This window comes from Nansenia antarctica, assembly GCF_963989245.1.
Source record: "Nansenia antarctica genome assembly, chromosome: 2".
NCBI lineage: Eukaryota > Metazoa > Chordata > Actinopteri > Argentiniformes > Microstomatidae > Nansenia > Nansenia antarctica.
In genome coordinates, this window is record NC_137675.1 from 5,977,647 (window position 1) to 5,990,146 (window position 12,500).

At 47.2% G+C, this 12,500-nt stretch overlaps 3 protein-coding genes across 4 annotated transcripts in view; 1 reads left to right on the plus strand and 2 right to left on the minus strand.

Moving 5' to 3' along the window:
- slc5a10 (solute carrier family 5 member 10) overlaps positions 1-3,354 on the minus strand; it is a gene marked incomplete at both ends in the record, with an annotated part of 38,576 nt that extends 35,222 nt beyond the window's left edge. The window contains 3 exons of the mRNA XM_080522452.1: positions 1,815-1,919; positions 2,096-2,167; positions 3,247-3,354. Coding sequence (XP_080378578.1) covers positions 1,815-1,919; positions 2,096-2,167; positions 3,247-3,354 — 285 coding nt within the window. The remainder of the gene's footprint in view (positions 1-1,814; positions 1,920-2,095; positions 2,168-3,246) is intronic.
- Positions 3,355-4,389: 1,035 nt separating this feature from the next.
- LOC308149590 (phosphoribosyl pyrophosphate synthase-associated protein 2-like) lies at positions 4,390-11,574 on the minus strand. Of its 2 annotated transcripts, none has more exons than XM_080522455.1 (11): positions 11,499-11,574; positions 10,209-10,363; positions 10,014-10,066; positions 9,853-9,919; positions 9,183-9,292; positions 8,446-8,561; positions 8,220-8,275; positions 7,951-8,084; positions 7,001-7,071; positions 6,698-6,844; positions 4,390-5,560 (listed from the first exon to the last, which is right to left on the minus strand). In XM_080522455.1, the coding sequence occupies exons 1-11, from the start codon at positions 11,529-11,531 to the stop codon at positions 5,402-5,404; spliced, it is 1,101 nt and encodes a 366-aa protein (XP_080378581.1). In that variant the 5' UTR covers positions 11,532-11,574; the 3' UTR covers positions 4,390-5,401. The 2 variants fall into 2 exon arrangements, with proteins under 2 accessions (XP_080378581.1, XP_080378580.1); XM_080522454.1 differs by having other exon boundaries at positions 9,120-9,292.
- A 650-nt stretch (positions 11,575-12,224) lies between these two features.
- Positions 12,225-12,500, plus strand: part of chtf18 (CTF18, chromosome transmission fidelity factor 18 homolog) — a gene marked incomplete at its 5' end in the record, with an annotated part of 27,373 nt that continues 27,097 nt past the window's right edge. Inside the window, one exon of the mRNA XM_080522609.1 lies at positions 12,225-12,312. Within this exon, the coding sequence (XP_080378735.1) occupies positions 12,225-12,312 (88 nt within the window). The remainder of the gene's footprint in view (positions 12,313-12,500) is intronic.

Genomic DNA, 12,500 nt, shown 5'->3' on the forward strand with positions numbered 1-12,500 from the left:
TGACCAGAACATGACCAGAACATGACCAGAACATGACCCAGAACATGACCAGAACATGACCAAGAACATGACCAGAACATGACCCAGAACATGACCAGAACATGACCCAGAACATGACCAGAACATGACCAGAACATGACCAGAACATGACCAGGACATGACTAGAACATGACCAGAACATGACCAGAACATGACCCGGAGACGCAAAAATGCTTTCTGCCTTCCGGAGGACTTGTTGGTTACAGAAGAAATGTAGGTCTCTCTGTTTCACTCCAATTATCTTAGAACAGATTTTTACAATCCGATTTTTACAATTTTCCTCTGCTGCTTGGCCAGGGAGAACATGGCAGGCCTTGTACAGCTTCTACCACAGGGCCGTCCAGGCCCTGAACACAGCAAAGACCTAGGTTCTGGGCCCTGGACAGTCTGGACGGATTGATGGCAGCTGCTGGACTGAAAAAATCAGGTGTAGTGCTGAGGCACAAATATGTACATTTCAAGCCTGCAAACTGCGACACTTTAAATAAATGTGCAATAACACTATTGTGCAATATGACAACCCTAGTCGTCTATCTGTACAGTATAGTATAGTGGATAGTGTACATAGCCTTTATTTATGTAAACCAGCTCCTTCCCTTCTTGTGATTTTTTTAAAAGTGTTTTTTTTTTCTTTCCTAACACCAGGGGAGCCACCCCTCCTAAATTTCGTTGTTTGGTACCTGTACTGTAGCAATGACAATAAAGACCATTCATTCATTCATTCATTCATTCATTCATTCATTCATTCATTCATTGTAGATGACGTCTTCTGGCCTGGTCAGGATAGGAGGCGGGATGCAAACTGATTTACATGAAGATCTGTTTCACTGCATTATATATATATATATCTATTTTGTGGGCCTAGGAAAACCCTTTTTTGCAGTCAGCTGATCATATTACTGTATTACAGTCACACATACATATTTGCTTTGTTATCTTTTTTGTATTTGTGCACGGATTTCATCATTACATCCCCAGAAAGGCACTCTAAACATGTTCTTACTGTAGTGTTTTTCATTTTACTTATCAGTGCAGTTACTATGAGTTTGGCAACAATAACATTGAGTGTATTTCTCAGAACTCAGTGTCAGTGTTAGACTATTTCGATGGTAGTGTTTTAAATGTAGCACACCAGTGTTTAATTGATGCTACACCAGTAGGCTATAGGTTACACATTTCATAAAGACAAAACAACATTACACTAAGCACTGTGAGATGACAGCTGTGTGTATCGTTTTGGTGGAAAGAATCCATTTCGAGAAAGACATTTTGGAGTTTTGGACCAAACGGTTAACTCTTTCCAGTTTGTGTTTAGAGTTTTGAGAAATCGAGTAATATTCAGGAAACGTGTTTCAAACGATTGTGGAAAAACCTGTACATACTAACTGAGATTGGTTTCAAACTCCGCTCTCAGACTGCCCCCTGCTGTTTGTTACCGGTACTACTACTGATCGGTCACAGAAAGTCCCACGGTTAGCGTCTAGGGAGGAGACAGAATGTTAGGTAATGAGGTTGGGGACTGGCTGTCATCGATGTGGCCATGTGGCCATTAATAAGCCATGTTAGTGTGGTAGAAACATGACTCGGGTCCCTTCACACTGTTTGGTGGTCGACACGCTGAGGTGATTCTGAGGCGTGTCCCACTTTAAAGCTGACCAGACGTCAGATGAGTGTATAGCTCTCTCTTGTGTGTGTGTGTGTGTGTGTGTGTGTGTGTGTGTGTGTGTGTGTGTGTGTGTGTGTGTGTGTGTGTGTGTGTGTGTGTGTGTACTCACGTTCCATTCGAACCCTGCCACGGCGATGCCCCCTGCGGCTCCGGTCCCTGCCAGGCCGATGAACAGACCAGAGCCCTCAGAGCTGGCGAACAGAGACGCCCCGATCTACACACACACACACACACACACACACACACACACACACACACGCACACACACACTTCAGTGAGCAGACTACATCTCTCAGACCTGGAGGACAGAGATGTCCTGATATACTAAAACACTAATAACACACACACACACACACACACACACACACACACGCACGCACGCACACTCACCGGCCACCAGGCCATGTCTCGCCCAGCCAGGAAGTACCCACTTAGAGTGTTCCTGCTCACCCTGCAAGAAGACTGAGAGAGAAGAACATTCTTCAATGTTTTATAATAATGATATAATGTATTATTAATGTTTTAATTAAAATTGTTATACACACACCAGACAGACAGACAGACACACCAGACAGACAGACAGACAGGCAGGCAGACTGACAGACAGACAGGCAGACAGGCAGACAGACAGACAGGCAGGCAGACAGACAGACTAGCAGACAGACGGGCACACAGACTGACTGGTAGACAGTCGGACAGACAGACAGATTGACAGGCAGGCAGGCAGGCAGACAGACAGACAGGCAGGCAGACAGGCAGACAAGCAGACAGGCAGACAGACTGACTAGAAAGACAGGCAGGCAGACAGGCAGACTGACTCACACACACACACACGCACGCACGCGCAGGTGCCGTGGCTTAGTTGGTCAAAGTGCCTGTCTAGTAAACAGGAAATCCTGCGTTCGAATCCCACGTGTCAAGGTGTCCTTGAGCAAGGCACTGAACCCCTAATTCCAACAATTGACTGACAAGTTGATTGCACGGTAAAAAAAACAAAATCACACACGGTCCTCTCCTGTACTATCCACAAGATGGCAGTGCTCTCTGGTCTTCAATGGCCTACTACACAATAACTCGTTCTGTTTCTTAAGTGTTTGCTCAACCAACCATCTCTTCCACAAACCACAAATGACAGTATTACAAGTGTTACACTTGTCATGTTATGTCAAACATGTTAGCTTACATCATATCAACTCTGTTCTGTTAGCATGCCTCATACCAACTGACCTTCACTGACTTCGCCTGTTTTAAGCAGCAGCCTCAAAAAGATGATCGTCTACTGAAATCATCAGTGGAAACCAGGCAAACAAGGGAAGGACGATATTCCAAAGTATTGGAATGGAGCCACAAATTGGCCCCAAAACACACCCTTTTTTAATCAGTCCTTTAAAAAAATGTTATCAGTCAAACACTGCAAACATGCTTGACTGGGCTGGGACAAGTTTGACTGGGTCTAGAGAGCCTTCTACCAACCAAGTCGAGACCGCGAAGACAACACAAACACACACACACACACACACTCATTCACGCAACACACTTACCCATATGCCCACGGCCACGTTCAGAAGAAAGTAAGCAGCTATAACGATGATGTCCGACACGCTGAAGGACTGAGAGAGAGCAAAGAACTTGGTGGTGGAGTTCGACATGGCTGTTACACACTAATACACCCTAACACACTCTACACACTGACCCTGATATACACTAATACACACCTGACAATAACCCTGACCCCTTTTACACACTAATAACTAACCCAAACCACTACCAAGACACTAACATAAGCCCTTGTTGTCTGTTCCACACACACACACACAAACACACACTCACACATGCACACACACACACACACACACAGTACCCTAACACTAACTAATACTAGACATAGAGAGAAGAGAGAGAGGGGGGACAGACAAAGTATGAGGAAGAAAGAGAGAGAGAGAGAGAGAGAGAGAGGAAGGGGAGGGAGGGAATGTGTGTGCGTGTGTGTGTGAGAGAGAGAGAGAGACAGAGTGTGTGTGGGGAGCAGTCCAGTGTGTGAATTGATGATTAAACACATCAGCTTAATGTGGGACTTGTGTGTGTTCAGAGAGGACCAACGCTGACACAGACAACCTGCCGGGTGCTAATGGAGTGTGTGTGTTTGTGTATGTGTGTGTGCAAGAATGAGTGTGTAGCAGCGTACAATCTAAGCTTGTATGAGCGCTGTGGACCTTAGCCCAAACATCAGAGAAAAACACCTCCTTTACTGCTCGACAGTAAGCCCAAAGACAGTCACTCACACACACTCCTAGTATCAATCATTGCCTCCTACAGGTTTATAATCATTAGCTCTCCAAATAAAACATACGAACAAACACACACACACACACACTCAAAGGAGACCCAACATAACACCCATGTCCATAAAGGGCAAGTGTGTGTGTGTGTGTAAAGTGTAGTGCTCACACACACACACACACATCCGCTGGTTCGTGATTATGAGACGAAAGGAGCAGATGGTGGGGACAGTCTGACGTCCCGCACAGTCAATCACCATCAATCACTCACACGTGTACACACACACACCTCAGGCACGAGCAGGGGACAACATCAACATCAATCACATACTGTAGCACGAAAGAACAAACTACACACACACACACTTCGACATTAGTATTTGTTAGCATTTTCCATTTATTGATTGATTGGTCAAGGCAGGTTATTGAGAACACATTGTCTTTTGAGACAAGGACCTGAATGTTTCAGCAGTGACACAGGCAGTTCCCTGTCCTAGAAGTCCAGTCTCATTTATAAATAAGCAGACTAGGTGTATATAGTCTCCACCCCCTGGGACCACACACTGGACCCACAAACAGGAACTGGCTTGAAACATCAACTGTTTCTTTTAGATTGAAAGATTTCAAAGATCTCTCAGACCATGGCTGATGGCGAGTGGCTTACAAAGTCATTACAAACTGGTAGGGTCAGTGGTACACATTCATTACAATTTGCAGTAAAAAAAAAAAAAGACAAAAGAAGAAGGTTGGAGCAGTGGCACTTTTGGGTACTGTCTATGGAACCACCCTGAGGAGTCGGATTGGTTGGAACTCACCTGCTCCTAGGTCTCTGATTGGCCTAGAAGACCACACTCAAATACAGCGGCTGATTGGCCTAGAAGACTACACTCATAGTGTCTGATTGGCCTAGAACACTACACTGCTCAAATACAGCGCCTGATTGGCCTAGAAGACTACACTCAGTGTCTGATTGGCCTAGAAGACTACACTCAAATACAGTGTCTGATTGGCCTAGAAGACTACACTCAAATACAGTGTCTGATTGGCCTAGAAATTGGCCTAGAAGACTACACTGCTCAAATACAGCGTCTGATTGGCCTAGAAGACTACACTCAAACACAGCGTCTGATTGGCCTAGAAGACCACACTCAAATACAGTGCTAACCGTACACCGATAAAGGCGTACTTGATGTTTACCGAAAATAAATATAAAGAATTTGGATTTTAGAAGGTTTTCTAAAGCGAAATCATTTGACTTCCTGTCGAGGAAGGTTACAGGAGGGGGGGGGTCTTTTAGACCCACGTACAAAATCAATAGTGCAGGGCGACCGTTGGCATAAAACAAAAGTGTGTGTGTGTGTGTGTGTGTGTGAGATGGTATTCTGTCAACTGTGCGTGAGAGAAGCGCGCGGTCGGGTCAGTCGTCCGCCCCGATGTTGGCGAACAGGTAGGACATGGACTCCCCGTTGTGGATCCGCCGCACCGCCTCGGCCAGGATGGCGCTGACGTCCACCGTCCTGATCTTAGAACACCGCTGCTTCTGGTGGTCGTGAAGGATGGTGTTAGTCACCACCACCTAGAGACAGAGAGATGGGGGGGGGGGGGGGAAGAGAGAAGGAGAGAGACAAAGAGAGAGAGGGGGGGGAGACAAAGAGAAGGAGAGAGAGAGAGAAGGGGAGAGAAAGAAGGAGAGAGAGAGAGGGGGGGAGACAGAGAGAAGGAGAGAGAAAGAAGGAGAGAAAGAGAGAGGAGAGAGAAAGAAGGAGAGAGGGGGGGGAGAGAGGGAGAGAAAGAGAGAGAGAGAAAGAGAGAGGAGAGAGAAAGAAGGAGAGAGAGAGAATGCAGGAGAGAGAGAGAGAGAGAAAGAGAGAGAGAGAGAGAGAAAGTTTCTCATGAGTGTCTCATAGCGGGCCTCTGTGGCTCAGTTGGTAGAGCATGGCGCCAACAACGCTTAGACTGTGGGTTCGATTCCCGCTGGGACCATATATACTGAAATGTATGCACTCATTGCAATGAAAGTCGCTTTGGGAAAAAAGCGTCAGCTAAATGGCATATGTTATATTATTTATTTATTTTTATGCAGCTCTGATTCACTCCCAGAGACACACCCAGACCCCCCAGACCCCCACACACACCTGGCTGATGGGAGACTCCCAGAGACACACCCAGACCCCCCAGACCCCCACACACACCTGGCTGATGGAGGACTGACTCCCAGAGACACACCCAGACCCCCCAGACCCCCACACACACCTGGCTGATGGAGGACTGACTCCCAGAGACACACCCAGACCCCCCAGACCCCCACACACACCTGGCTGATGGGAGACTCCCAGAGACACACCCAAACCCCCCAGACCCCCACACACACCTGGCTGTTGGGAGACTCCCAGAGACACACCCAGACCCCCCAGACCCCCACACACACACCTGGCTGATGGAGGACTCCCAGAGACAAACCCAGACCCCCCAGACCCCCACACACACACCTGGCTGATGGGAGACTCCCAGAGACACACCCAGACCCCCCAGACCCCCACACACACCTGGCTGTTGGGAGACTCCCAGAGACACACCCAGACCCCCACACACACACCTGGCTGTTGGGAGACTCCCAGAGACACACCCAGACCCCCAGACCCCCACACACACACACCTGGCTGATGGGAGACTCCCAGAGACACACCCAGACCCCCCAGACCCCCACACACACCTGACTGATGGCAGACTCCTGGATGAGCGCCGGAGCGTCAGCGGACAGGATGGCGTGTGTTGCCATGACGATGATTACCCCTGCCCCCTTCTCCCTCAGCGTCTCCGCCGCCGCCACGAATGCCACCGCGTCATCGATGATGTCATCCTGCAAGAGCAAATGTCACACACACACACACACGCACACACACACACACACACACACACACACAGTAAGACAACCTCTTGACACAACAGGGCTCAGGTCGTAGAAGGGCACTACTGGCTCCAACCCCTAACCCCCCCCAGAGAGTTGAAGACCCACCACGATGATGGCCACACGACCCTCTACGTCTCCTGCCACTGAGATAGGAGGCTTCTCCTTAGGAATGCCCACTGATGGAGGGGAGGGGGGGAGAGAGAGAGAGACAGAGAGAGAGAGATGATGGTGAAAGCTTGTTTGATGGGTATCCAGTCATCTAGAATTAAGTTGGGCAGTTGGGTCTTATGTCAGCAGGGCATGGGCATATGTGTGTGCTGTAGGCTGTAGTGCTAGACCACAGGGCCACCCCAGGCCACTCATTTTGAATGTCTTTGTCTGTCTTTGTGTGCTTCAAGTTTTATTGTTACGTCACAGTACACAAGTGTAAGAGAGTCCAATTCTTAGGCTTTGGTTCCTGACATCGCAGGACAAAACAATAAGGCAAGAGGCAAGATAAGTCAAGATAAGATAGAGTGACAATATAAGACATAAGTGAGACATTTGGACAAGTGACATGTTGTGACAGACAAATAAGACAGAATACAGAGTTCGACAGTAACGCTTGCCCGGAGCAAGTAAAACATTCGCCGGGTTTGTTTGCGCGAGCCCGACGACGCTGCTGGATCCTGGATATTTTTACCTGTGTGCAGGAAGAACAACAGACGGCGCAGGCGCCAGACCAGACTAGACGATCGCGATGAGAAGATATTATTAAAGCGTGCGCGATGCGACAGGTGATCGACAGCCGCGTATGCTTTAATAATATCTTCACTCCACGATCGTCTAGTCTGGTCTGGCGCATGCGCCGTCTATTGTTCTTCGTGCACACAGGTAAAAATACCCAGGATCCAGCAGCGTCGTCGGGCTCACGCAAACAAACCTGGCGAATGTTTTACTTGCTCCGGGCAAGAGGGCAAGCGTTACTGTCGAACCCTGGAATACAATTAGCAGTAGAATGTCATGAGTATTGCACTCGGTGGCAGTGGGTGTAAGAGTGTGTGTGTGTGTGTTACATGGTAGCTCTGGTATAGCTCCAGAGCTGGTCTTGACTGTGGGGGGAGAGTGGCGTCCGTCCACCAGGTCTGACTCCGCCTCTCCGTGGATCACGGCGATACACAACCTGAGACGCTCCGCCAGAGACTGGGCCCTACACACACACACACACAAATGTCACAAAACAATCCCAAAAGGAAAAATCTGTCTATAACGCACGCACGCACGCGCGCGCACACGCACGCACACACACACACACACACACACACACACACACACACACACACACCTCTTGGCGGAGGCAGGAGATTTGGCCACAATGACAGCGGTCCTGTAATCTGGAATCTATATGGAGAAACACAAAGAATAAAGGGTTAATATCCCAAACACAGAGTTGCTGCTGTGTGTGGTAGGAAGGGGCGTGCGTGTGTGTGACTGTGTGTGACTGTGTGTGTGTGTGTGTGTGTGTGTGTGTGTGTGTGTGTATGCGTGCGTGCGTGTGTGTGTGTGTGTACCTCCTCCTGTATGTACTGCAATAAGAAGGGTGAAGCGCGGAGGTTGTCGACGGGGAAGTTGAAGAAACCTTGAATCTCCTTCTGATGCAGATCCATCGTGATGAGATGGGTCAGACCTACACACACACACACACACAAAATCACTCAATACTATTCCCCATACCATCACTCTATCTATCTATCTATCTATCTATCTCTCTATCTATGTATCTATCTATCTATCTATCTATCTATCTATCTATTTATCTATCTATCTATCTATCTATCTATCTATCTATCTATCTATCTATCTATTTATCTATCTATCTATCTATCTATCTATCTATCTATCTATCTATCTATTTATCTATCTATCTCTCTATCTATGTATCTATCTATCCTTTTATCTATCTATCTATCTATCTATCTATCTATCTATCAATCAATCTATCCTTTTATCTATCTATCTATCTATCTATCTATCTATCTATCGGGCTAGAGGGCCAGAAGCCAGCCACACATCCGTCGGTGTGATAAGTTATACTTGTCTTTATTAAATATCCCATATATTGAGGATCAAGTCTATACTGATTCCTGGGTTGTTCCCTAGCTCAAGTGTGCATATTTCCCCCCGGTCGAAGCTCCGGATTGCCACACTCTGTGTGTGTGTGTGTGTGTGTGTCCGTCCCCCTGACCTGCAGAGCCCATCATGGAGGCGAGCAGCTTGCAGACGATGGCGCCTCTCTTCCTCATCTTACACTGCTTGCTGTAGGGCAGGTAGGGCAGCACGCCCGTGATGCTCCCTGCCGAGGACGTGACGCAGCCGTACGCCATGATGCACAGCTCCATGATGCACCTGTTCACATCCCTGCGGGGGGGGCAAGCACTCGTTATGCAAACACAACTTGTGACGTTAGAATTATAAGGTTCTATCATACATAATCTGATCCATTAGGTGTTTATTAATGCCTGTGTGGTGTTATTTTTAAAATGTTGAAATGTTTTAGTTAGTAATTAATAAAATACAAAGGTTCCATCTCACAGAACATAATGGAATGTAAAAACTTTGACGCTCAATATCTCTGAACTACCCTAAACGGAGATAGAACCTTATAATTCTAAGATCACAAACTGTGTGTGTGTGTGTGTGTGTGTGTGTGTGTACTCTACAGGGATAGTTCTGTAGGGACACACGACATGGCTCCAGAAGGACAGGGATGTCAGGTACTCCTCCATCCATCTTCAGACAGACGTCTTCATGCGAGCACGCCGGCAGAATCGAGACTCTGTGTGAAGTGTGTGTGTGTGTGTGTGTGTGTAACCTATATTGAGCGGCCATAGGCCTACTCAGGGTTTCTGAAGGCTCTGCTCAGATTCGACACAGGAACACACATACACATATACAGATACACACACATACAGCCTTACTGTGAGATAGTCTGGATGATGTAGACGTCCTTTCCTCTCACCGACTCCTCGATCTGCACACGTGTCTCTATGGCAACAGAGGTCAGAGTTCATCCAGTGACATGACGCCTGAAGGTCATATCATCATCATCATCATCATCATCATCATCATCATCACTCACCTCCATTGCCCTCCTGGTACACCTCTGTCTTCCCTAGCCTTACGCCCAGCCGCCTACACACACACACACACACACACACACACACACACACACACACACACACACACACAATGAGTGAGCGCCACATTATTTTCCCAGCGGGTACGTTGGCTAGCTAGAGAACGTTCATCGAGGGGGAGCGGCCTGTGCACTCACGCTGCAATCCTGTTGGCCATGTCCACGCACAAGGGGGAGGAGTTGGCACTGAAGAGGACCAGTCGCTCATCAGCAGTGTTCAGCGGAGACCCTCCCACTTCCGCAGGTGGCGAGACCAGACCCTCCCTGGGCTGCCACACATCGCTGAGGCCTTCCTGCAGGAACACACACACACACACACACACACACACACACACACAATACTATGAATCACAAATCCAACAAATGATGTGCCCACTCACAGTGATATCCATGTAGCAATAGACTGGGGGGGGGGGGGGGGGTGAGTGTGTGTGTGTGTGTGTGTGTGTGTGTGTGTGTGTGTGTGTGTGTGTCTGTCTGTCTGTCTGTCTGTCAGCTACAAACCTTCTGAGTCAGCTCTGAGAAGTTCTGACAAACCTTCCTAGTCAGCTCTGAGAAGTTCTGACTTACCGCTGAGGTGGCCACATTTGTTTCAGAACAACATGACATCATTGACAACATGACCGAAACCGTCAGGAAAGACAGAAAGGACCACCTTTCCTACTAGCTGTTGTTATCTTAGCTAGCCGGGGGGGAGCTCAGTGCCGCCGGTGTGTCTGAACGGACGAACTGTCGGTCGGACACCTGTTGGTTGTTTGAAAGACAACCAGGGAAAAGCTTTTGCGATAATCTTGAGAAAACACGTATTTCTTTTTGGGAGGAAATGTAAATGTGTCCTCTTTGACAGTTAAGAGAGACGAGATAAACCGTTACAGGAGGAGACAGAGAAGCTGCTTGTCAGAGTTGACGGTTGACGGTCTCGAGGGGAGGGAGTGACGTCACGAGACTGGAATCAGTGCGTGATTCATTACGTTTAAAAACATGTTTTTAATTCTTACTATTATTCTTTTTCTGTATTTTTTTAACGCTATATGTAAAGCAATTTGAAAGCCACGAATTGTTTGTATGAAATGTGCTCTACGAATAAACTAAACTAGCCTTGCCTTGATTAACGCATCAGGCCTATGAAATGTATATTATATTTCTGACCAAAAGAATCCTAAACAAGTCTTTTTAGGGGGGGGGGGGGGGGTGACCTTGACGTTACTGAAATGAAGTCCCATAATAATAATAATAATAATAATAAGCTTTCTGATATGATGATTACATATGGCGCTGCGCTGCCGGTGTCCCACCGCTTTCTTGTTCCCGTTTTACCCGATCAAGCGTGAGAAACGTCGGACTACTTGACCGACCAGCGGGCTAACACGTCGTGTTCCCAGATAATTATATCAGGTTAATAGAACTATAGCCATTAAAACATCTCACCAGTTTGCTTTCTTTTTCCAGTAAAAGTCGCATTGACTAACGTAACGCAGTCCGACCGCTTGCAGCGTGCAATCGTACTGGCGCCGCCCACTGGTGTGGTTTTGTGGCGAGGCTGAATCCCAAAACTGTTTCTCATTTCCTCGCCCCTTTCCTTCTTCCTTCTCGTTGGACAAAGACACTCGAGACGAGGACATGAGCTGGGGGCTATTCCATCAACGTCGCTAAAGGAAAATCTAGGCTTATTTTGACAAGTCTCGCAAGATCTATCAAGATATGCCTGGATCTTTTTAAGAGTCTCGCGAGACTTAACGAAATAAGCCTAGATTTTGCTTTAGCAAAGTTGATAGAACACCCCCCTGATTCCTATATTATTGTTATTATTATTATTATTATTATTATTATTATTATTATTATTGCCCATCTCGAAATCTATCAGGAAATATATGCCTAAATCGTTTTAAGGGACAAGAGGAGATAACGCGAGGGAACTAAAGAAACACTGGGTTTGGGATTCAGCCAAACATTCTAACGTGAACCCGGAAGGTAAACATGTTTTGCGCCGTCCAATGAACGAGGAGAAACGAGTCTGAACCCGGAAACCCTTTATGCACAACAAAGTTTCGCGCGAAATCCCACAGCGACCCGACAGTGATCCCTGCTCAGAGTAACTTCGTATGCTATTTCATTGTAGAAGAACTGTTGTGTCTGGTTGTGCTCGCCGCCACCATGGACGAATATGATGAGATGTTCGGGATCGAAGACGACTATGACCAACAGTTCGCGGATGAGCTGGAAGTCATGGCCGGGATGGACTGTGAGTTGGAACAGGACAACTAACTAACTTAACACAATCACCCCGCATTGATATGAATAGAATAACAGGCTCAACACTGTCCTTGAAGAAAGATCGTTATATAAGTTACAGTCTGTGGGGAGGTTAAGTGTTAAGAATGTAAGGATATGAGAATGCAGGGCTGCCAAGTTTCACCAAAAGTTTGGAGT

Bases quoted from the DNA above. Each gene is read 5' to 3' on its own strand.
- LOC308149590 (XM_080522454.1), bottom strand. From the start codon at position 11,531: ATGCGACTTTTACTGGAAAAAGAAAGCAAACTG. The intron at 8,276-8,445 runs GTACACACACAC...TTCTCCATATAG, and splicing joins TGCAGTACATACAGGAGGAG to ATTCCAGATTACAGGACCGC. The intron at 7,072-7,950 runs GTAACACACACA...CCCCTCCATCAG, and splicing joins AGCTATACCAGAGCTACCAT to TGGGCATTCCTAAGGAGAAG.